The sequence below is a fragment of the Salmo trutta genome, chromosome 14 (assembly GCF_901001165.1).
Source record: "Salmo trutta chromosome 14, fSalTru1.1, whole genome shotgun sequence".
Taxonomy (NCBI): Eukaryota; Metazoa; Chordata; class Actinopteri; order Salmoniformes; family Salmonidae; genus Salmo; species Salmo trutta.
The window spans coordinates 44,926,507-44,952,749 of NC_042970.1; the positions used below are offsets into that span (position 1 = coordinate 44,926,507).

At 44.4% G+C, this 26,243-nt stretch overlaps 1 protein-coding gene across 1 annotated transcript in view; it reads left to right on the forward strand.

Annotated features, from left to right (window-relative positions):
• Positions 1 to 20,095: 20,095 nt before the first annotated feature.
• LOC115208192 (mucin-3A-like) overlaps positions 20,096 to 26,243 on the forward strand; it is an 18,455-nt gene continuing 12,307 nt past the window's right edge. The window contains exons 1-5 of the mRNA XM_029776054.1: positions 20,096 to 20,320; positions 20,664 to 20,690; positions 21,530 to 21,817; positions 22,088 to 22,369; positions 23,528 to 23,839. Coding sequence (XP_029631914.1) covers positions 20,263 to 20,320; positions 20,664 to 20,690; positions 21,530 to 21,817; positions 22,088 to 22,369; positions 23,528 to 23,839 — 967 coding nt within the window. The 5' untranslated portion in view covers positions 20,096 to 20,262. The remainder of the gene's footprint in view (positions 20,321 to 20,663; positions 20,691 to 21,529; positions 21,818 to 22,087; positions 22,370 to 23,527; positions 23,840 to 26,243) is intronic.

A 26,243-nucleotide genomic window follows, 5' to 3' on the forward strand; every position in this document is an offset into this window, starting at 1 on the left:
CCCTGGCCGGTCCTGGCAATATGACCGCAGAAACCTGCCCACCTCCTGGTTGAGGCGTTCTACCTGCCCATTACTCTCGGGGTGGAAACCCGAGGTCAGGCTGACCGAGACCCCCAGCCTCTCCATAAACGATCTCCACACCCTGGACGTGAACTGGGGACCCCGATCAGATACGATGTCCTCGGGCACCCCATAGTGCCGGAAGACATGGGTGAACAGGGCCTCCGCGGTCTGCAGGGCCGTAGGAAGACCGGGCAAAGGGAGCAGACGGCAGGACTTAGAGAACCTGTCCACAACGACCAGGATCGCCGTATTCCCCTGGGACGGCGGGAGATCCGTGAGGAAATCCACCGAGAGGTGAGACCAAGGTCGCTGCGGAACAGGGAGGGGCTGTAATTTCCCTCGAGGCAGGTGCCTAGGAGCCTTGCACTGAGCGCACACCGAACAGGAAGAGACATAACGCCGAACATCCTCAGTCAAGGTGGGCCACCAGTACCTTCCCTTCAGGCCCCGCACTGTCCGTTCCACCCCAGGATGACCCGAGGAGGGTAGAGTGTGGGACCATCGGATCAGTCGATCGCGAACACCAAGCGGAACGTATTTCAGACCCACGGGACACTGCGGTGGAGTGGGTTCTGACCGACCTGCCCGCTCGATGTCCGCATCCACCTCCCATACCACCGGCGCCACCAGACAGGAGGCGGGAAGTATGGGAGTAGGATCGATGGTCCGCTCCTCGGTGTCGTAGAGACGCGACAGTGCGTCAGCCTTCCGGTTCCGGGAACCTGGAATGTACGAGAGAGTGAAGTTAAACCTCGTAAAAAACATGGCCCACCTTGCCTGACGGGGATTAAGCCTCCTCGCTGCCCGGATATACTCCAGGTTACGGTGGTCGGTCCAGATGAGAAAAGGGTGACGTGCCCCCTCAAGCCAATGTCTCCACACCGTCAAAGCCCTGACCACAGCTAACAGCTCCCGGTCCCCCACATCATAGTTGCGCTCCGCCGGGCTCAGCTTCTTAGAAAAGAAGGCACATGGGCGGAGCTTCGGAGGAACGCCCGAGCGCTGCGATAGCACAGCTCCTACCCCAGCCTCGGACGCGTCCACCTCCACTATGAATGGCAAAGAGGGGTCCGGGTGCGCCAGGACAGGTGCGTTGGTAAACAGAGCCTTCAGACGAAGGAAGGCTCTGTCCGCCTCTGCTGACCATCGTAGCCGCACCGGCCCCCCCTTCAACAGTGAGGTAATGGGAGCCGCCACCTGACCAAAACCCCGGATAAACCTCCGATAATAATTAGCGAACCCCAAGAACCGCTGTACCTCCTTCACAGTGGCTGGGGTTGGCCAATTATGCACAGCCGTCACGCGGTCACACTCCACCTCCACCCCCGAGGTGGAAATGCGATATCCTAGAAATGAGACGGCTCTTTTGAAGAACTCACATTTCTCCGCCTTGACGTATAGGTTATGCTCCAGCAGCCGCCCAAGCACTTTACGCACCAGGGACACATGCTCGGCGCGTGTGGCGGAGCAAATCAGGATGTCATCGATGTACACCACCACACCCTGCCCGAGCATGTCCCGAAGGACCTCGTCCACAAAGGATTGGAAGACAGCGGGAGCGTTCTTTAACCCATACGGCATGACGAGGTACTCATAATGGCCCGATGTGGTACTAAATGCGGTTTTCCACTCGTCTCCATCTCGGATACGCACCAGGTTATATGCGCTCCTGAGATCTAATTTCGTGAAGAAGCGCGCCCCGTGAAATGACTCCACTGCCGTAGCAATGAGAGGTAGTGGGTAACTGAAACCCACTGTGATAGCATTTAGACCTCTATAGTCAATGCACGGGCGCAGACCTCCCTCCTTCTTCTTCACGAAAAAGAAGCTCGAGGAGACGGGGGATTTAGAGGGCCGAATGTATCCCTGTCTCAAGGACTCAGTGACGTATGTATCCATAGCCACTGTCTCCTCCTGAGACAGAGGATACACGTGACTCCTAGGAAGAACCGCGTTGGCCTGGAGGTTTATCGCACAATCCCCTCGTCGATGGGGTGGTAATAGAGTCGCCTTCGTCTTACTGAAGGCGATAGCCAAATCGGCATACTCTGAGGGAATGTGCACGGTGGAGACTTGGTCTGGACTCTCCACCGTAGTCGCACCGATGGAAACTCCTATGCACCTACCTGAGCACTCCCTCGACCACCCCGTCAGAGCCCTCTGTCTCCACGAAATCTGAGGGTTGTGCGTAGCCAGCCAGGGGATTCCCAGTACCACCGGAAACGCTGGGGAGTCAATGAGGAACAGGCTGATACGCTCCTCATGACCCCCCCACGTCTGCATCACCAGTGGCACTGTGACCTCCCCTACCTGGCCTGACCCTAGCGGTCGACTATCTAAGGCGTGCACGGGGAAGGGGTGGTCCAGCTGAACCAGGGGAATCCCTAACCTCTTAGCTAACCCAAGGTCCATAAAACTCCCAGCTGCACCTGAATCGACTAGTGCCTTATACTGGAAGTGAGGGGAAAAATCTGGAAAACAAACCGAGGTGTACATGTGGTCGACAGGGGGCTCTGGGTGTGGCTGGTGCGGACTCACCTGGGGTTTCGAAGTAGTGCTCTGCCTGCCCTCCGAACTCCCGGGGGGATCACTCCAGCACCGGTCCACAGTGTGTCCTCTGCGTCCACATCGGGTGCAGGAGAGACCCCCCCCTCCGGTCCTCCTCGACGCAGCCCCCCCTATCTCCATGGGCTGTGGAGCGGGGGAACTGGGAGGCGGAACGAACAGGCCCCGACTGGAACGTCCCCGGGAAGCCAGCAGGTTGTCCAGTCTAATGGACAAGTCCACCAGTTGGTCGAGGGTGGAGGCGTTGTCCCTACAGGCCAGCTCCCGGCGGACGTCCTCGCGAAGGCTACACCTATAGTGGTCTATCAAGGCCCGCTCGTTCCACCCCGATCCAGCGGCGAGAGTCCGGAATTCTAGGGCGAAATCCTGAGCGCTCCTCGTCTCCTGTCTCAAATGGAATAACCGCTCACCCGCCGCCCTGCCCTCCGGGGGATGATCGAAAACCGCCCGGAAGCGGCGGGTGAACTCTGGGTAGTCGCCCCGAGCCGAGTCTGGGCCATCCCAGACCGCATTGGCCCATTCTAGGGCTCGACCCGTGAGACAGGAGACGAGGACGCTCACCCTCTCTTCGTCGGAGGGGGGGGGGGGGGCGGACGGTCGCCAGGTAGAGTTCCAATTGGAGCAAGAACCCCTTGCACCCAGCGGCCGTCCCATCGAACTCCCGGGGAGGAGTAATCCGGATACCACCGGCGCCCGCTTCAGGGGGTGTGTGTAGGGGCGCAGGGTGAGGGACCGGAGCTGGTCCAGCTGGGGAAGCACCTCTCTCCCAATTCTCCAACCTGGCCAACACCTGGTCCATGGCCGAACCTAGGCGGTGGAGGAGGCTGGCGTGTTGAGACACCTGCTCAGCCATGGACGGCGCTTCTGCTCCTGCTGATTCCATTTTATAGGTGCGGGATTCTGTCACGAGCGTCTAGGACCAGTGGATATATGAAATCAGGAGCAGGAGACAGAGGGCCGGAGCAACTGAGTTTTAATAGGCAATACCAGTCGCAATAGCCGTTGGGCACAGGGCGAGTGGCGAAGTCCGCCAGGAGAAAACACTTTTCTCAAAAAAAAAAGGAAATCAAAGAAGCGCACAAAAAAAAGCAAACAGCGCGCGGGGCGCAGCCCGGCAATATAATGACTTCCTAAATCGGATATAATACAACTGTCCTTCATGAACAAACGAACAATCCCGCACGAGAACCCCAACTGAAAATACACATTAAATAACCCCCCACTAATGAAAAACACAAAACAGGTGCGGGATCGACAGACAAAACCAACAGACACAGAAACAACGATCGGTGGCAGCTAATAGGCCGGCGACGACGACCGGCGAGCGCCGCCCGACCGAGGAGGGGCGCCACCTTCGTTAGATACTGTGACAAGTGGGTAGTTACTAACATGATGTTACTCGTGCACTTTGACTGATGGCAATCGATACAAATGTTAAACGTTTGTTCTCAAGAATAATATCCCCACCATGTTTTTCATTTCCTTTTCTTAGTCTCGAGTTCGGTCTCGATACCACATATTGAGTGTCTCGGTCTCGGATCCATTTTCACTCAGTCTTGACTTGGTCTTGGACAATGATGACTGAATTTCTTCCTTTAACCAGCCGAGTCTTTGGAGGTGGCAAAATGTTTTCTTTTGCAGTGACATTTGCTGTTTTGGACCTGTAAACAGATCGTTTGCATTCAATAATGTTTGCATTTACTTTTTGCCTAAATATGCTGGATTGCCTTCGAATTTTGAAACATTGCCTACTCTAAAAAAAGAATGAAAACTAAAGTAGGCCTACTTGCAGTGGCAGTCTACACACTTCAATGCAAAAGATCAACTGTCTGTTCAATTGACAAATTGTACTGTAGACCTGTGTTATCAACCACGCTCCCTTTCGGATGCATATAGCAAAAACAAATGATGTAATATCCTGTAATAGATCTAATAGGCCCAATGAAATGAGAGGTGCATGGTATTTTGTCGTATGGTTACTTCGTGAATATGAACTCTTCATGGCCAGAAAAGGTGAGGAATTGATTATGCAATGGTTATGACATATTTATATATTTTGTTTAGAAATTAATATTTTGCCCTACCAAGCAAAAAGGCAGTAACTACTCACAGCGTGGAACTGAGAAAAATGGCTTCCAAATGTTTTAATTGTCCAGCCAAATGAATTCTGGGGAGATCATTTGAGATGTGGTGATCTGTTGCCTTACTATTAGTTAATATTTTATTAATGTTGACCCTGACCTCTGACATGACCTTTGACCCTTAAACATAAGTTACTGCCTTCTTCTTTGGCATGATATGTTGCAAATGGCAGGGTAATACCAAAGCAAAGAGCAGTGTCTGCCATTTTCATTTGTTACTTTACTATTCTTCTCATGTATGTTATTAATAAAAGAGCAGTGTAATTACTGACAGTGAAGCGGAGTTCAAACTGCATTCTTCGTGTGTCTTCCACTAAGATACCAGTTGCATTTACATGGAGATGTAGGTTCTGCGTCAGTCACATTACATACTGTGTTTTACAGCTAGCCCATGTCTTGTTTTAAGAATACATGTGAACAGCAGCACTGCAATTGTTTGAATTATATTCACTGATTACCTATCTTGTAATATAAATGATGCATTGGAACATGGTAGAAGAATGACATAGGGTAATACTAATTATAAAAAATGTCCATGAGATTGCAAAGTTAATGATTTGTGTACACTACTGGTCAAAAGTTTTAGAACACCTACTCATTTAAGGGTTTTTATTTTATTTATTTTTACCGTTTTCTACATTGTAGAATAATAGTGAAGACATCAAAACTATGAAATAACACATATGGAATCATGTAGTAACCAAAAAAGTGTTAAACAAATCAAAATATATTTTATATTTATGATTCTTCAAATAGCCACCCTTTGCCTTGATGACAGCTTTGCACACTCTTGGCATTCTTTCCACCAGCTTCACCTGGAATGTTTTTCTAACAGTCTTGAAGGAGTTCCCACATATGCTGAACACTTGTTGGCTGCTTTTCCTTCACTCTGTGGTCCGACTCATCATTGGTTAGAGCATTGGGCCAGTAATCGAAAGGTTGCTAGATCAAATCCCAGAGCTGACAAGGTAAAAATCTGTCGTTCTGCCCCTGAACAAGGCAGTTAACCTCTATGGGACCGGCGGGACGAATTCGTCCCACCTACGTAACAGCCAGTTGAATCCTGTGGCGCAATTTTTAAAACGTTTGAAATACTATTACTTCAATTTCTCAAACATATGACTATTTTACAGCTATTTAACCTCTACGGGCTAGGGGGCAGTATTGAGAATTTTGGAAAAAATATGTTCCCATTTTTAACTGCCTCCTACACCAACTCAGAAGCTAGAATATGCATATTATTGTTCAGGTTTGGATAGAAAACACTCTGAATTTTCTAAAACTGTTTGAATGGTGTCTGTGAGTATAACAGAACTCCTATGGCAGGCAAAAACCTGACAAGGTTTCAAGCAGGAAGTACCCTGTCTGACAAGGAGTCGTGCGTCTTGCATCTTTTTATTGAAAAGTAAGGATCTTAGCTGTAACGTGACAATTCCCAGGGCTCCAATAGGCTCTCAGAGCCCGGGAAATAACTGAAGGTTTACGAGGGAGCCTCAGGCTGAAACATATTATCACCTTTTGTAAGTGGCTGCTCAGAGGACCTTTGAATGAGGCGCGTGCACGATTCGCTCCTGAGGAGAAATTTTATTCGGCTGTTTAGGCTCAATGCATATTCCCGGTCGGAATATTATCACTTATCTACGAGATAAATGGCATAAAAATTGGTTTTAAACAGCGGTTGACATGCTTCGAAGTACGGTAATGGAATATTTAGACATTTTTGACACGCCAATGCGCCATGCGCGACACCGTGAAGAAGCATTCTGATAGTGTCTAGAACTCACGAACAAAACGTCGCTGTTTGGATATAACGATGGATTATTTGGGACCAAACCAACATTTGTTATTGAAGTAGAAGTCCTGGCAGTGTATTCTGACGAAGAACAAGCAAGGTAAGAACATTTTTCTTATAGGAAATGTGATTTTGGTGGAGGCTGACCTGGGTGGGTATCTAAATAGCTAGCCCTGTGATGCCGGGCTATGTACTTAGATTATTGCAAAATGTGCTTCATCCGAAAAGCTATTTTAAAATCGGACATATCGAGTGCATAGAGGAGTAATGTATCTATAATTCTTAAAATAATTGTTAATCTAACCCCAATCTAACCCCACTGTCCGATTTCAAAAAGGCTTTACAACGAAAGCAAAACATTAGATTATGTCAGGAGAGTGCCCAGCCAGAAATAATCAGACACCCATTTTTCAAGCTAGCATATAATGTCACAAAAACCCAAACCACAGTTAAATGCAGCACTAACCTTTTATGATCTTCATCAGATGACACACCTAGGACATTATGTTATACAATACATGTATGTCTGTTCAATGAAGTTCATATTTATATCAAAAACCAGCTTTTTACATTAGCATGTGACGTTCAGAAAAAGCATACCCCCCGCAAACATCCGGGGAATTTACTAACAATTTGCTAAATTACTCACGTTAAACGTTCACAAAAAGCATAACAATAATTTTAAGAATTATAGATACATTACTCCTCTATGCACTCGATATGTCCGATTTTAAAATAGCTTTTCGGATGAAGCACATTTTGCAATATTCTAAGTACATAGCCCAGCCATCACGGGCTAGCTATTTAGACACCCACCCGGTTTTGCCTTCACCAAAATCACATTTCCTATAAGAAAAATGGTCTTACCTTTCCTGTTCTTCGTCAGAATGCACTCCCAGGACTTCTACTTCAATAACAAATGTAGGTTTGGTCCCAAATAATCCATCGTTATATCCAAACAGCGGCGTTTTGTTCGTGCGTTCTAGACACTATCAGAATGGTAAATCACGGTCTTGCGCATGGCGCAGAACGTGACAAAAAATTTCAAAATATTCCATTACCGTACTTCGAAGCATGTCAACCGCTGTTTAAAATCAATTTTTATGCAATTTATCTCGTAGAAAAGCGATAATATTCCGACCGGGAATCTGCAATTAGCTAAACAGCCGAAAGGAAAATACTGCACGGGGTCGAATCGCGCACACGCCTAATTCTATTGTCCTCTGATGGGACACTTAGAAAAGGGGATTCTGTGTTTCAGCCTGAGGCTGCCTCGTCATCGTTCAGGTTTTTCCCGGGTTCTGAGAGCCTATTGGAGACCTAGGAATTGTCACGTTACAGCTAAGATCCTGACTCTTCAATAAACAGAAGCAAGAACAACAACACCTTGTCAGACAGGGTACTTCCTGCATGAAACCTTCTGCCATAGGAGTTCTGTTATACTCAAAGACACCATTCAAACAGTTTTAGAAACTTTAGGGTGTTTTCTATCCAAACCTGAACAATAATATGCATATTCTAGCTTCTGAGTTGGTGTAGGAGGCAGTTAAAAATGGGCACATATTTTTTCCAAAATTCTCAATACTGCCCTCTAGCCCGTAGAGGTTAACACACTGTTCCTAGGCTGTCATTGTAGTTAAGAAATTGTTATTAACTGACTTGCCTAGTTAAATAAAGGTAAAATAAAACATTGAAATAAATAATGTCAAAGTGGAATTATGTCAACAACAAAAAAAGTGTCAATGAGTATTCAACACCTTTGTTATGGAAATCCAAAATCAGTTCAGAAGTAAAATTTTGCCAAACAAGTCGCATAATACTTGCCTGGACTCACTCTGTGTGTAAAGTCGATCAGTCGCGTTGTGAATTTCAAACACAGATTCAACCAACAATACCAGGGAGGTTGTCCAATGCCTCACAAAGAAGGACACTTATGGTAAAATTAAACAATTACACTTTGGATGGTGTATCAATATAAACAGTCACAACAGAGATACTGGCATCATTCCTAACTTAGTTGCCGGAGAGGAAGAAACCAGCTCAGAGATTTTACCATGAGGTCAATGGTGACTTTAAAACAGTTACAGAGTTTAATGACGCGCAGCCGCACCTTCTCCATGCTGCTCTTCGTCGTCCTCCTCGCCTTCCTGTGGAAGAACTGGGAGGTCATCTCGCAGTACCTGGATCGCTTCCTGATGTCCCCGAGTTGACCTACAGGGGTGGGGCTCTCTCAATGAGTGACGAAGGGAGGCGACGTATGGGTGGGGCACCCTGAACAATGAGGGATAGAGGCGGGGCCTGGTGTGAGGGGCGAGGGACGACTGACTAACAAACCCGTACTCTGCCTCTGATGCATGTGGTGGAGCCAGGCCAGCACAGGGCGGGCTTAGCAGAAAGGAGGAGGATGATGAGGAGCCAGTGAAGTTGTTTATGCGTTGAAGACATTTTCTTGCTTTAGAATTGATTCAAGTGGTACTGAATTTGTTTCGTCTTGTTATTGCAGTCCTTAATGCAGATGCTCAAGGTCATTCTCTTGTGGCAGGATTGGGAAGGTAAACAGCTGGCATGTTGATGATCCACATGGCTAGTGACTTGACCCTTTTTTTGCTCTCCTTTTCTCTCCACCGAAAATCTCTTTCTTTTCTCTCTTTAACCCTAAAATCTCACCTTTCTCCCTGTTTTTACTCCCAATATGTTCTCTTCCGTGTTTGTCTTCCTCTGCCCCTCTTCTCAATCCCCCCTGTCTTTGCCCATTTCACCAAATCGCTCTTCTTTATGGGAGGATTGATGTGACTAGCTACAGTGCACTGCTGTAGACAAAATCTAATTTATCACTGGATCAAGCAAGTGATGGGTTCTTGACTTGTTTCTATTGGACGAGCTAAACGCGACGTTGGGCCTGATTGGATCAGGACTGAGTCGGAATATGCTCTGCTTGAAGCCCCGCACTCTTGGCCTGGCCTGTTGGATCTGCCCCTGCTGAGACTATAATCTAATCTATTAACTGAATGAATATACTTGAAGAGCTGTGAAGCTGCTCAGTCTTTCAGTGCTTCCGTAATGTTTCTATTAGTGCCAATGAAATATCAACTGTTTTTTTAAACAAATAAATATGCAGTTTTAAAAATGAAGGATTGAGTTAACACACCCAGTTTCTATTTCAACCTCATAATTTGATGTGTAGAAAATATTGCCTATATTGAGAAGCTAGTCGAGCTCTAACAATGTCCTCAAAGATGGAAGGCAGGCGAGACCTTTCTAGCCAATGAGGGCAGATAAGTGTGACCGAGTCATAGATTCCAATTCCAAGATGGCGTAGCAGTGCAGACGTGGTTTGTTGTCCTCTCGTTTTACTTTTTGTATTTTTCATGTTTTTTGTATATATTCCAATTTATTTTTCAATCTCTTTTTCCATTTTTAAATTAAATATACCCTCCGGTAACCCGCCTCACTCGGACACGGATCTGCTATTTTTTTAGACCCTATAGCCAAAACTTTAATCAGAAGGTAGCCAGCTAATTAGCTAAGTTACTAGCCATTTAGTCATTGTTAGCCACTGCTAGCGGCCTTTACCCTCTACTCAGGCACCTGTCGTTTTTTTAGCCTGCATAATACCTGCCAGCCTCGGACTGTTTTTCTCCACTACAATGCCAGATTCCTGCCGTAAACCCCTGGACCATTGATCATCACAGCTAGCAATCTTCAACTGAGTGACCCAGCCCCGAAGCTAGCCCTGAGCTTGGCGCATCTCCCGGCTAGCAAACAAAATTCCCACAACTACAATACCTCTTTCGCCATCTGGCCCGGTCCCTTTGTCGACACGGCGCCCCGCCGTACCACCACGACTGGTCCGCAGACGTAATTCTATCAGCTCTGCCTTCAACCGGCCTTTGCCGGACGACGGAGCAGACGCTTCTACTTACTCCGGACTGCTAACTTTAAACGCCGTGTCTCCCGCGTGCTAGCGTAGTAACGACTACCTAGCGATTTCCCTGTTTCATCTATTGCTGTACACTGGACCCTGTGATGACTTGGCTGCATAGCTGATGCTTTCTGGACTGTTCATTTATCACGGTACTCCACTTTGTTTACCATTGTTTATCTGTCGCCCTAGCCCCGAACTCAGGCCCTGTGTGTAGTTAACCGACCCCCCCCCCTGCCCATTCATCGCCATTTTACCTGTTGTTGTTGACTTAACTGATTAGCTGTTGTTGTCTTACCCGTTGTTAACTTAGCTAGCTCTCCCAATCAACACCTGTGATTGCTTTATGCCTCGCTTTATGTCTCTCTCAAATGTCAATATGCCTTGTATACTGTTGTTTAGGATAATTATCATTGTTTTAGTTTACTGCGGAGCCCCTAGTCCCACTGTACATGCCTTAGATACCTCCTTTGTCCCACCACCCACACATGCGGTGACTTCACCCAGTATAACCAGCATGTCCAGAGATGCAACCTCTCTTATTATCACTCAGTGCCTGGGCTTACCTCCACTGTACCCACACCCCACCATACCCCTGTCTGCACATTATGCCCTGAATCTATTCTACCATGCCCAGAAATCTGCTCCTTTTATTCTCTGTCCCCAACGCACAAGACGAACAGTTTTGCTAGACTTTAACCGTACCCTCATCCTACTCCTCCTCTGTCCCTCGGGTGATGTGGAGGCTAACTCAGGCCCTGCGTGTCCCCAGGCACTCTCATTTGTTGACTTCTGTAATCAAAAAACCTTGGTTTCATGCATGTTAACATCAGAAGCCTCCTCCTTAAGTTTGTTTTACTCACTGCTTTAGCACACTCCGCCAACCCCGATGTCCTTGCCGTGTCTGAATCCTGGCTTAGGAAGGCCAACAAACATTCTGAGATTTCCATACCCAACTAAAACATTTTCCGTCAAGATAGAACTGCCAAAGGGGGAGGAGTTGCAATGTACTGCAGAGGTAGCTTGCAAAGTTCTGTCATACTTTCCAGGTCTATGCCCAAACAGTTCGAGCTTCTAATTTTAAAAATGAATCTCTCCAGAAATAAGTCTCTCACTGTTGCCACCTGTTATAGACCCCCCTTCAGCTCCCAGCTGTGCCCTGGACACCATATGTGAATTCTTTGCCCCCCATTTATCTTCAGAGTTTGTTCTGTTAGGTGACCTAGACTGGGGATATGCTTAACACACCAGCAGTCCTACAATCTAAGCTAGATGCCCTCAATCTCAAACAAATTATCAATGAAACCACCAGATACAACCCTAAATCCGTAAACATGGGCACCCTCATAGATATTATCCTGACCAACTTGCCCTCCAAATACACCTCTGCTGTTTTCAATCAGGATCTCAGCGATCACTGCCTCATTGCCTGCATCCGCTATGGGTCTGCGGTCAAACGACCACCCCTCATCACTGTCAAACGCTCCCTAAAACACTTCTGCGAGCAGGCCTTTCTAATCGACCTGGCCCAGGTATCCTGGAAGGATATTGACCTCATCCCGTCAGTCGAGGATGCCTGGTCGTTCTTTAAAGTAATTTCCTCACCATCTTAAATAATCAAAAAATGTAGAACTAAGAACAGATATAGCCCTTGGTTCACTCCAGACCTGATTGCCCTTGACCAGCACAGAAACATCCTGTGGTGGACTGCAATAGCATCGAATAGTCCCCGCGATATGCAACTGTTCAGGGAAGTCTGGAACCAATACACACAGTCAGTCAGGAAATCAAAGGCTAGCTTTTTAAAACAGAATTTTGCATCCTGTAGCTCTAACTCCAAAACATTTTGAGACACTGTAAAGTCCATGGAGAACAAGAGCACCTCCTCCCAGCTGCCCACTGCACTGAGGCTAGGTGACACGGTCACCACCGATAAATCCATGATAATCGAAGATTGCAATAAGCATTTCTCTATGGCTGGCCATACGTTCCTCCTGGCTACCCCAACCCCAGCCAACAGCTCCGCACCCCTCGCAGCTACTTGCCCGAGCCTCCCCAGCTTCTCCTTCACCCAAATCCAGATCGCAGATGTTCTGAAAGAGCTGCAAAACCTGGACCCGTACAAATCAGCCGGGCTAGACAATCTGGACCCTCTCTTTGTAAAACTATCCACCGCCATTGTTGCAACCCCTATTACCAGTCTGTTCAACCTCTCTTTCATTTCGTCCAAGATCCCTAAATATTGGAAAGCTGCCGCGGTCATCCCCCTCTTCCAAGAGGATGACACTCTAGACCCAAACTGTTACAGACCTATATCCATCCTGCCCTGCCTTTCTAAAGTCTTTGAAAGCCAAGTTAATAAACAGATCACCGACCATTTCGAATCCCACCGTACCTTCTCCGCTGTGCAATCCGGTTTCCGAGCTGGTCACGGGTGCACCACAGCCACGCTCAAGGTACTAAACGATATCATAACCGCCATCGATAAAAGAAAGTACTGTGCAGCCGTCTTCATCGACCTGGCCAAGGCTTTCGACTCCGTCAATCACCGTATTCATTTTGGCAGACTCAATAGCCTTGGTTTCTCAAATGACTGCCTCGCCTGCTTCACCAACTACTTCGCAGATAGAGTTCAGTGTGTCAAATCGGAGGGCCTGTTGTCCGGACCTCTGGCAGTCTCTATGGGGGTACCACAGGGTTCAATTCTTGGGCCGACTCTTTTCTCTGTATATATCAACGATGTCGCTCTTGCTGCGGGTGATTCCCTGATCCACCTCTACGCAGACGACACCATTCTGTATACATCTGGCCCTTCTTTGGACACTGTGTTAACTAACCTCCAAACGAGCTTCAATGCCATACAACACTCCTTCCGTGGCCTCCAACTGATCTTAAACGCTAGCAAAACCAAATGCATTCTTTTCAACCATTCGCTGCCCACACCTGCCTGACTAGCATCACTACTCTGGACGGTTCTGACCTAGAATATGTGGACAACTACAAATACCTAAGTGTCTGGCTAGACTGTAAACTTTCCTTCCAGACTCATATCAAACATCTCCAATCCAAAATCAAATCTAGAATCGGCTTTCTATTTTGCAACAAAGCGTCCTTCACTCACGCCGCCAAACTTACCCTAGTAAAACTGACTATCCTACCGATCCCCGACTTCGGCGATGTCATCTACAAAATAGCTTCCAATACTCTACTCAGCAAATTGGATGCAGTCTATCACAGTGCCATCCGTTTTGTTACCAAAGTGTCTTATTCCACCCACCACTGCGACCTGTATGCTTTGTGTCATAAGCATCGTAGTGAGTGGACCAAAACGCAGCAAGTATATGTATGCTCATCTTCTTTTATTGAAGAAAACAAAAACAAAAACACTTACACTAAAGAAACGACGACAAACAGTCCTGTAAGGTTCACTGACAATACATGGAGACAACTACCCACAAACCCATGGAAAAACACCCCTACTAAATAGGACCTTCAATTAGAGGCAACGGGGAACAGCTGCCTCCAATTGAAGGTCAACCCAAGAAACTTAAACATAGAAATAGACACACTAGAACAAACATAGAAATATACTAACATAGAACATAAGCAAAAACCCCCGAAACACATAAAACAAACACCCCCTGCCACGCCCTGACCAAACTACAATAACAAATAACCCCCTTTACTGGTCAGGACGTGATACTTTGTCGGCTGGCCCTCGCTACGTATTCGTCGCCAGAACCACTGGCTCCAGGTCATTTACAAGTCTCTGCTAGGTAAAGCTCTGCCTTATCTCAGCTCACTGGTCATGATAACAACACCCACCCGTAGCACGCGCTCTAGCCGGTATATCTCACTGGTCATCCCCAAAGCCAACACCTCCTTTGGCCTCCTTTCCTTCCAGTTCTCTGCTGCCAGTGACTGGAACGAATTTCAAAAATCGCTGAAACTGGAGACTTACATTTCCCTCACTAACTTTCAACATCAGCTATCTGAGCAGCTAACCGATCACTGCAGCTGTACATAGTCCATCTCTAAGTAGCCCAGCCAACTACCTACCGCATCCCCATATTGTTTTTATTTACTTTGCTGCTCTTTTGCACACCAATATCGCTACTTACACACAATCATCTGCTCATCATCTTCTGCTCATCTATCACTCCAGTGTTGATCAGCTACATTGTAATTACTTTGCTACTATTGCTATACCTCCTCATGCCATTTGCACACACTGTATATATATTTTTTCTATTGTGTTATTGACTGTTTATTCCATGTAACTCTGTGTTGTTGTTTCTGCCACACTGCTTTGCTTTATCTTGGCCAGGTCGCAGTTTTAAATGAGAACTTGTTCTCAACTACCTTACCTGGTTAAATAAAGGTGAAATAAAAAATAAAAAATGAAAGATATGTGACAGCTTCAATAGCATTGCCTATGCTCTCTTCCTGTGTATCCTTTTTCAAATCCAGGCCTTGAGGTCCACACCATTAATGATTTATTCTTCTCCGTAGGGGTGGTTGAGTAAAAGCTGGTTAAACTTCCAGGGAATAAAGAACCAGGAGCACCAGCGGACAGCAATGCTCTGGTTTGGGTACCTTTGAATATCAAACTGAAGACCCAATTAGTTATTGCACCCCCTTGTGGACAAACTGAAGTGGTACAACATGTTGCATTGCACCATTGTGGACACTGACCCATAACAGACTAGTTTTGAATCATTTCCCATCGCTTCATAGTTATGGGAAATGTTTGTTTTGAGATGGTTAGTTATAACTGTATAGAAAGAATGCTACCACAAACCAGCAGCATCAAAAATTCCATGGTGGAGAGAACAGTGAAAAACCAGTATCAGGGCCGTCCCTCAGGAGACTGGTACCAAGATGTCATGTCCAGTGTGTTCCAAGCTCAGATGGATCTCAACCATCTGCACACTCACTGTAACAGATTATCCCAATGAATCGTGCCATGGTCATCAACCTATGGTGGATGAACAACAAAGTCCTGACTGTATAGAAAACAACTTAACCATCAACATTTTCCAGGAACCGGGAAGTCACTGTACTGGTGATGTAATTAATCTGGCAGAAGAGGCTACTGATTAAGCAGGTGCAAGAAATAAGAACTTAACAGATTTTTATTTATATATATATATCTATATATCTTGCATCAGTGAATCATTAAACATCTTTACAAACCCCTAGCCACCATCAACACTTATCTACATCTAAAGGAAAAGTGGAGATTACATTTTACAGCAGTTAGGTCTACACTTAAATGCCACAAACAAGAACTACAAACACGGCTTTATTTAAAAACATATAGTTTCACTGTGATTTTAGCTTCAGGAGCAGCAGTGTCCTCTTCATAACCCTCTGCAGGCTTCTGGAAAGCTTTGGCCTTTGCACCCTTCTTGGCTGCCCCTTCACCCTTGGTAGTCTTCTGTGCTTTGGGTTGATCCTCAGCTGTCCCCCTCTTCCCCACTGTCCTCTTCGACTTGGGCTTCTTAGCAGGGGCCACCTTGGAAGCAGATGCTTTTGCAGATTTCCTGAGTTTTGCATCCTCAAAGATGAAAATGACAGGTTTGCAATGCAATCCCACATTTAAAATTTGAGATTCAATTTAACCATGATAAAGCCCAAATAGGGAACAGTACCCATGACAAAAGTGTAAAAGAAGTCCCTATACACCAAAACCACTTGAACAATGCCAATAGTCAGAACATTACTGAAACCACACTTGCCTCTGAAGGTTTCTCCTTCTGCTTTTTTGCTGTAGCCTTTTTTTTCTCAGCTTCTAGAGACAAGAGTTAGTGATGTGTGTGTATGCATGCAATCATGGACACCATGAGGAGAAGTGAGATACCCATACAAGTCATTGAATGAGCAATGTTAAATGTCCTCCATTGCAAAGGGAGTAGCTCAATAACAATGATCCCATACAATTGGGCAGATTATAGGGTGATGTCTAAATCCTAGGAGTGAGGAGCACAATCAAATCAGTGGATTCAGTTTACCGGCATCCTTGTTCTTAGTCTTCTTGGCTCCAACATTGGCAGCCTTCTCCACATTGGGATCAGTGTTCTCAGTGGCCTTTGGCTTGGGCTCCTTCACCCTACCCCTGACTGCAAGTTGGCAAGGGAGGGTGAACACATATTGAGCTTCATTATATTAAACAGCAAACCCATGTTCAATATGTTTGTCATATAATGTTGACTAATCTAATAAACACACCACTTTATATTCAGAACTGGTACCATAAAGTTTGGCTCATTTGGCAGGAAAGCTACTATCACATTCAGAAAATAAAGTCCATTCACCTTGGAACAAATTTTTCTTGATTTAATTACTTGGGTTAACAAAGCCTAGTTGCCACAAGTAGCCTATTGAAGTAACTGTCCAGTGGAGATCTCACTTTAAAAAAAAGTTTATATTCTGTTAATTCGTACCCAAATAATGTTGTGGACTCATAATGTATAGTGATGTTACGTTTGATGCCTGAGCTCTGAGGCATGCGTTGAAATCGCAGTGTGCTGATGCTCGTATCACTTTATCAGAAGCACATGATCAATGACGTCCAAAGCTTTGTTTCGTCGAACAACCACCTGATTGGTAGAAGACAAAAAGGCTACACTGCACACACTATGGGGTTTGGGACATAATCTATAATAATTTGGCTGCTCTATATTCTTTAGACCAGCAGGTGCCACTAGTGTGCACTTGATCAAAGCCTTGAGAATTTTACCTATTTCAGACAATTAGCTGGAAAATCTCAATGCTCCAGGAAGCTTTGTTTCCCAATCACTAATCCTATACTAGTATTTGTAGCCAAAGCATAATTTGAAATAAAACAACACAAAAAAAACATCTGAACTTGTAACAAAAACAGACAGTTTCGATAATGCTTGCCATTTCCTCATTAAACATTATATCATGTTGGGTCATTGGCTGAGCTTGCCAATCAGCAGTATACTTGATTTAATATTTTTTGTAACAGGTATATGCCCACACCATTCTGTTGTTGGGGTACGTCCAGGGCCGGATTATCAAAGGGGCTTCCCGTGGCTGAAGCCCCTGGGCCCAGAAGGCTGAAAAAAGTCACAAATATATACATACATTATACAGTACATATTAGATATGTAGTATATATTTTTACTGCAACCGCAAACCACAGGAGGATTCTGGAGCCCGCTATCAATGAGTGTAGACAGCATCCTGCTGCCACTATGCTAATCATCAGATAAGGGGGAGGAGCGGTATGGTCCCCATGTGGGTAAATGGGGGGCCCTGCCTTGATTGGGTAACTGAACAAATAAACTGCATAATAACTAAATGTGACTGGTCAATTATGTGAGTCAGGGGCTGGGCCCAAGAGGCAAAAAAACAAATAACTTTTTTTATATCCAACCAAGGGAGCCTGTTGTCAATGTTCAAAATACACCAGAGAACATATTTAGCCCCTGAGGATCAATAGTTAGGCAACAGTGAGATACTTATTTTTGGAAAGGTGGATTTTTAAAAGAAGAAGCTCGAACTGTTTGGGCGCAGACCTGGATAGTATGACAGATCTCTGCAGTAGATTGCATCTCCGCCCGCTTTGGCAGTTCTATCTCGACGGAAAATCTTGTAGTTGGGGATGGAAATTTCAGAATTTTTGGTGGCCTTCCTTAGCCAGGATTCAGACACGGCTCGGGCATCAGAAAAGATTCAGGGCATAATGTACAGACCAGGGTATGGTAGGATGTGGGGACATTGGGGATAAACCTAGCCATGTGTGACGATGGGAGAGCTTGCATCTCTTGAGACACCAGCTAAGCCAGATGAGGTCTCCCCATGTGTGGGGTGTGTGACAAAAGAGCTATCTAAGGCATGTTGAGCTGGACTAGGGATCTACAGTGACATTAAAGAATAACTAAACGAAACAGCAGAAGACAAGGCATATTGACATTAGAGAGAGGCATGTGTAGCCGAGTCATCATAGGGTCCAATGAGCAGCAATAGGTGAGTCCGGGAGCCGTTCGGTAGTCGCTACTATGCTAGGCAAGCGGGAGGCATGGCATTAGAAAGCTAGCGGGCCGGGGCTAGTAGATGGGTCTGCGGTTACAACGCAACGGAAAGCCTGTTGAAACCACATCGTACAATTACGTCGGCAGACCAGTCGTGATGGATCGGCGGGGCTCCCTGTCGGCAATAAAGGGTCCAGGCAAATTGGCAAAAGAGGTATTGTAGCCCACGAATTAGTGGGTATACCTCTTCGGCTAGCCGGGAGATGGGCCTGGCTCGAGGCTAGCTCAAGGCTAACTGGTGCATTAACCAGCGGTAGCCACACGATTGCAGCAAGCTAGCTGCGATGATCCGGTGTAATGGCCCAGAGCTTGCGGCAGGAATCCGGGGATGTGGTGGAGAAAAGCAGTCCGATATCGCGCTGTGCAGACTGGCAGGTATTGACCAAGCTAAAGCTGGCTGGTGACCGAGCTAAAGGTGAAGACCGCTAGCTGTGGCTAACAGTGACTACTAGCTAGTAGCTAGTTAGCTGGTGAGCTTCTGATGAAGGTTCCAGTTATAACGTATAGAAATAGCAGATCCGTACCACATTGGGTGGGGCGGGTTGCAGGAAAGTATATTTAGATCGTAGGTGGAAAGTGAGATTAAAATATATACAAAAAAAACTATGAGACCAACTATTTACATGGGACAAGACAAACACACGTCCGACTGCTACGCCATCTTGGATTCTTGGAATACTTCAACCTCACCAGGTCCACAGATGGATATTTCTCTGTTATGTAGCCGTGAATGGCCTGCGATTAGACCCGTTTTCGAGAGTCTAACTCCTTCAGCGCTTCATTAACCATCACCATCGTACGTGGATGAAGAGGGTGTTTCCGTGCCACAGCAGGTGCTCTGTTAGATTCTAACAATGAAATTGACAAATGTATCAACCGTAATCTAACCAAATAGCCGTAAAATTAGGCTACTCAAATTGGCCTAAACAGCACATGGTTTTACAAACCTGATTTATCTTTTCCCAACACTTTTTCATATTTTTTGGGCACGTCAGAAGATGAAGTTACTTCTTCTTCGGTACTGCTGCTTTTTTTTAGGAGGCATGATCAAACGGTTAATCTCAAAGTTAGGCTATATAAAAACGTTAGTACACACGTTCAATGTTATGCACTTCAAGGAACACCGCCGCAACCCACGAGGTTTACATGAACAGGCGCTGACATTTAGGTACCAGTCAGAGCATTCAAGGTAAACTGATCTGTCCGAGTAGTGTGAACTCGCTTCTTCTTCTCTCCTTCCTTCCTTCCTTCCTTCCTTCCTTCCTTCCTTCCTTCCTTCCTTCCTTCCATCCTTCCATCCTTCCATCCTTTCCTTTACTGCGCTTATCAGCTTACCTTCACTGCTCTGGCATATTAATAAACATGACTCACCAAACATAAATTAAATATGAAAGTATTAGATAAATATTTTTCTCAGACAGACAAGTTAGTTTGGTTTTAAAAATCAAATTGTCGGCAATAATGATACAAAATAAAATCTGTTAAAGACAGTTAGCTTTAGATCATAAAAATAATGACCGAGAAATGATTCTGAATGTTCAGCCTCCTTGTCCTCTGCAACATGACATTAGCCCACAGTTGTCATATGAGACATGTGGTTTTCCTGTGAACAAGCACCACATCTACTTTTCTATTGAAACATTTATTCTTTGTCCCAGTCACAGCCACCATCTTCTCTGAAGTCAGACTAACAGTATGTATGTAGCTCTCTAAAAAATGACATTGTTCATCCCTGATATGGCTGGTCGTCTGTTTTTGCTCATCCTCCTTTTCGGTGAGTTATTTTTCCGTTCCAAGTTCCATCATCTGTTTGTGCTACAGGATATTCCATTCTTCTTTCCCCTCTTTTAGTCTTTTACTTTAGGAACTCTTAATATTTCAACATGTTATGGTTATAATAAGTGTGTCTTATTCCATTGATCATCCTATTGATTTATATTTCTCTGTCATTATTTTACATTTTGTTCAGATAAGAATGACCACTGCTTGATAACATGGCTGTGAATGCATTCCAGGCTATTCTGCTTCGCCAGCTTGTGCAAAGTGTTCCCATCTCATGTTTTCTTATTTTTCATAATGGCAAAAAGAGCATAATAATGACCCATTTTGTTGTCTAGATACCTTCCAGTACATCAAAGCCAAAGGTCAGTATCATTATTATGAATTTAAAGCTGTATTATGGAACATTTTGGGCTACCTGACAAAACAACGGGTTACCAAAATATTCAAATAGTGATTGAAAAATTTTCAATAAAAACGTTATTTTGATGAATTCATCGGAGTCAACATGGGTCAGCATCCCCATGGAATGCTTTCGACACATTGTAAAATCCATGCCCCGACTGTTTGGTACACTCCGTGTAATCCCGACACAAATCTAGGGTTGGTACCCAAGCCAGCTGGTGGATCATTCTAAATGTTCCGTTGCCATGATGGCTGTCAATGTTCTTATCCCTTGCTTGCTAGCTAGACAACTTCGGCTAACACAGTCACGTCAAACAGTGCAGCCAGAATAACAGCAAAGAAGCTGAGACCTCAGCTCAGACACACCTCCCCAAGCTCTGGGACAGTTCTGGTCAGAAAATCCATCACTTCCGTTGTTTGGCTGTGCCCATATAGCAACGTTCCACGATGAGCATATGTCCTGGTGGAAGGATGAAAATAAAACACATTTACTCAGAACAATAATACGTCTTTAATGAAAGACATGTCGTTAATCTTTTGTTTAAATGTTGGCAACCGTTTTACAAAAGCAAAATGCCCATCGAAGCCGAGGATTATTGTGTGATAACTCCCTCCTAAGGGCTGTTCCTGCCACGGGTTCTCATTGTTTATTGTTAAATAGACAACAGTGTCTTAATTGTTTTTCTCTTTCAAACTCATATAATACTAAGTGGTACATTATCTGTATGAGTAGTTAAACATTGAAAATGAATTTTAATTCAATTAAAAAAGACACTCCACCATCCCTCTGATGTCACAGATCTTCCTCAGCCCAGTCTGACAGTGATTCCTGCAGTCATCAAAGAGAGAGACTCAGTTCAGCTGAACTGTCAGACTCCTCCATCTGTCTCTGAGTGTTACTTCAAAATGGAAGGGCAAGTGGAATTCACCCTACCATCACCCTGTCAACAGACACTCACAGGAACACTAATGGTGAGGTGGACAGGTCAGAGTTCACCAGCTGAGGTCAAAATACAATGTCAGTACAGTGCTACAGGTCCACAGTTTAGATCCATATACAGTGAGCCTTCAACAGTCACAATTCAGGGTAAGAAGACTATTTGAATGGTTGTAAACAATGTACTGTTGTGGCATTTTACTATGTTCCTCTTAGTATATTTTATCATACTGTGTATTGTTATATGCTATTACATGAAACAATCAAGGAATATATTATCTCCTTAATTTCCCAATACTGTCGCTGCATGAGGTAATGGACTCAAGATCCTTAAGTGTGAAGTAACAAGGAGGGACTAGGCTATCAGTACATTTCTCAAAACCACAAAATGCTAAATGCTAAATTCCCCTATTCTTACAGACACTCCTCAGCTGACAGTGAATTCTACAGTCATCAGAGAGACAGAATCAGTTCAGCTGAGTTGTGATACTCCTCCATCTCTCCATGTGTCTAACTGTTACTTCTACATAGAGGTGGGGAAGAATCTTCCAGACTCATTGTGTACGCAGACAATAACAGGAACTGAGCTGCTGAAGAGGGCAGGTCCAACATTTCCAGTTGTGGTCAAAGTGAAGTGTTACTATGCTGTAGGGAAGTCTCACACATCTCCTTTTAGTAACCCTGTCTCAGTCACTGTTCAGGGTAAGTAGGTGGTTTATAAAATTATACACTTCACTGTTATACCGTATTAATTATGCTCGTTCTGAAAATGAGATCTGTCGTATTTCCTAAACGTCTTAATTTCACATAATGATAGGATTTACTGTACTTTGTACAAACATAAATGCTGACATAGTTGAACATTGTATTAATGGATTTTCCATACTGTTAGTATGTATGGATTACCTATAATGTTTTTAAATGCAACTTTCAAAGAGACACACCTCCTCCCAGGCTGACAGTCAGTTCTACAGTCATCAGAGAGAGAGACTCAGTTCAGCTGAGCTGTCAGACTCCTCCATCTGTCTCTGTGTCTCACTGTTACTTCTACACAGAGGGGAGAGATCTTAAACCCTCACCCTGTACGAAGTCACTCACGGGACTGAGCTGCTCTCATGGTCAGGTCAAAGTTCATCTGCTGAGATCAAACTGAGATATCTTTACACAGTAGAAACTCACTTTCCATCGATGCAAAGTGGTTCTGTTTCTCTTACTATTCCCACGGAAAACAACCACAGAGACAGGCCAAGTACAATCAAAGGTTCTTTTATAAACTCAGCTTTACACAGTAATACACAGTATCACTACGGCCCTATTAGAAACGTATAAATAGGCTGGGATTTAGGGCTGTAGGCTTACTAGAAGCAACGGGCCAAACTAACACAGTAGTTGATTCCTGATCGGTGGCCAATGTTCATTCGGGTCCTTCTGAGCAGGGTTTGTTCGTTCAGAGAGGTGCAGCGAGTCGGTCGAGAGGTCCTTGTTCAGCTCCTTTTAACTCTAGTTCTGGGGCATGTTTAGCAATTAGTTTAGGGAGGGAGGAGGTGACAGAGAATCCTCTCAATGTCACTTTAGTCCATGTTAATCTGTGGAATCACAGAACCACATACAAAAATAGTCCATGGGATTCAATTTGATTTCACACGTGAGAATGTAAGGAATTAAGTGAAAGGCAATCGTTGTAAACACACAGCACACATGATGACATGGGACTCATAAATAGGCATGATATCAAATAAGACATGCTGATATGTAATATAAAGAGAATGGCAGGCTCTAGTTTACTAAGAGTCAGTGTCACTTGTGACATATACATTCAAATAGAGTGATGCAATAAGAGTCTCTGTCCTTTCCTAACAGATCCAAAACCAGACATTACAGTCCATTTTGATGTGTACTTCAACGTCATCTGTTTGATTCCTGGATCCGTCAGTCCTGACACCACCTGTAACCTGTATGTTGGAGAGGAGAGTCAGCCATCCTTCACAGAAAAGATCAAGAAGAGAAAAGCCCCCTCAGCATCCAAACAGCCGTTCTGTCAATTCACTCCAATACATAGTGATCTGATCAGTCGTCTACAGTCAGTGAGGAGTAAGGAGGTGAGCTGTGATTACAAAGTGAGCTCAGGACCAAACTCTCTCTCTCCACGCAGTGATGGGTACAGCTTTACAGGTGAGTCATTATCTCAACAAATCTATCAGGGCTGCAGGTCTTCATGATCTGACTCACTTTGATTTAGCATCTTCTTAGTATGACTATATTCATTCTGACCAACAAACTAAATACCACATTTCAATGTTTACAGATCTGGTGGGAGTTCACATCAGTGATCCAACAACTATACAGACACCTTCTATAGCAGGTAGGCTACACATTTGTGCTTTTATAGTGGCGGCTGCTGTTATTTTAAAGCAAAGCAAGTTTCAGCAGTAAGAATAGTTGTGTTCATGTGTAAATGAAGCTGTTCTGGTAGATAATTAACGTGTTCTGTAGATATGACACCAGCCTCAACACCAATGTCTGGGATCATCAGCACAAGTAATAGAATGTCTGTGTTACATCTAGTGGAGTGTTTAGATCGTATCTTGCTCTGTTATACTTTCTGCTGTTAGATAACATGGTGACTTCATTCTAGGAAGCTGTCAACAACAATCAACACCTTATCGTCCTGAAAGACTTTATCACCTTATGAATATGGTCTTAAGCATCCTCTATACTGAAGTGAAATATATTCCACCAGGGCTAGAAGCAATCTGTACGTACTGATTTTATAGTCCTACTTTGCCCAACTTTGAATATAGAAAGTCATGAAGGTATTTCAAAAGGCCAATGACACCATGATGATCATAAATAAGCATGAATAAAATGCTAATTTCATTAATATGTGTTTACTCAGTGGATTTAACTCCAGGTCCTAGATCTACTTTGCCCCCCAGCACGAACGTGAGTCCTACAGAAGGTGTGTTGGGCCTCTAAATGACCATCTCTGCAAATAGTAATTATACAGTCAAGAGTTTAGATTACGGGGCTGTAAAATTAAGTGTCCCAAATGTGAATGTAAAACCTTATTCTTGTGTAGTCATATTAATTCCCACTAGTTTCAACTGTTACTTCTACCTTTACCCCAGACACCACAGTGACACCAACTGCCAGCAAGTAGATCCACCAATTTTAACTTAGTTTCAAGTGCAATATCTTTGTTCACATTTTCACGAAAGCTCTGACCGGTTAACTAATAGATGTATTCATAGCTGCTTGTAATTTCAGTCCAGATTTTTAACCACTTTTAGTCCATCTGATTTGTAGGTAACGTGTACTTCTCTCTTTCTGCGTATTGAAAGACCTTAGATATTACATTAATTTATATTTGTTCTTGTGTAATATGAGTAATCTCTTCTCACCAGGTTTGACCTCCCCTTTGACCCCTAGCACGGCAGTGAATCCTTCATCAGGTCTCTTAGTCATCTTTATCTAGTTAGCAGATAGAAGTAAAACAAATAGAGTAGCTTTATCTTCTCCATGTTTTTGTAAGTTTTTTCCCCATCACAAATTTGACTCATTACAAAAATAGGTTGTAATTTTGATTGATTAAAATCAACCCATTAAGTTATATTTTTGTATATTCCGATCCAATGATTTGCTTTGCGTCAGGGTTGACTGTTTGCTGTACTTTGACCACTGACACCCCAGCGAGTCCAACTGAAAGTAAGTATAGCCAATAGGTTTAATTTAGTTTGCTAAATATTTTTGTCTATTAAATTATAAACCAATTTGCAAATATAGTCAGATGTAAATTCAGTCAAAGGTTTAGGATTAATCAAACAATTTATCTCTTCATAGAAATATTAGCTCTGTTATTAAACTGTCCTTCTCTCTTGCATGTGACCAGGAGGTCAAAGCTCCACAGAAAGTGATGTGGAATCAAACAGTAAAGAAATCTTTCTGGGTAAGTATCCTTTTCTAGCTGTCTTTTCTCACATATGAAAACAGAGCTGTGCACATTTTCTTAGAAGAACAATAATGTGGTCCAAGAGCTAATGACCTCTCCCGTTGTCATCATGTCACCAATAGTGGGGCAATTATGGCAGGCAGCAGTGGCTTCTGGAGTGGGCGTGCTCCTGGTAGGATGACAGCTGTCTGTCTCTGCAGGAGGACCCGTGAGTACATTTGATTCTGCATAACATATCATTTGCAAATTTACCGTGCTGACATTAATGTAAGTGCCTTTGGCATGGGTTAACTTCTTAAAGTATAGGGGGCAGTATTTTTACGGCCGGATGGAAAACATACCCAAATTTAACTGGTTACTACTCTGGCCCAGAAACTAGAATATGCATATTATTAGTAGATGTGGATAGAAAACACTCTGAAGTTTCTAAAACTGTTTGAATGGTGTCTGTGTATAACATAACTCATATGGCAGGCAAAAACCTGAGAAAAAATTCAACCAGGAAGTGGGAGATCTGAGAATTGTAGTTCTTCTTTCTAATCCCTATCGAAACTACTGTGTCTGTGGGGTCACGTTGCACTTCCTAAGGCTTCCATTGGCTGTCAAAAGCCTTCATAAAGATTTTAT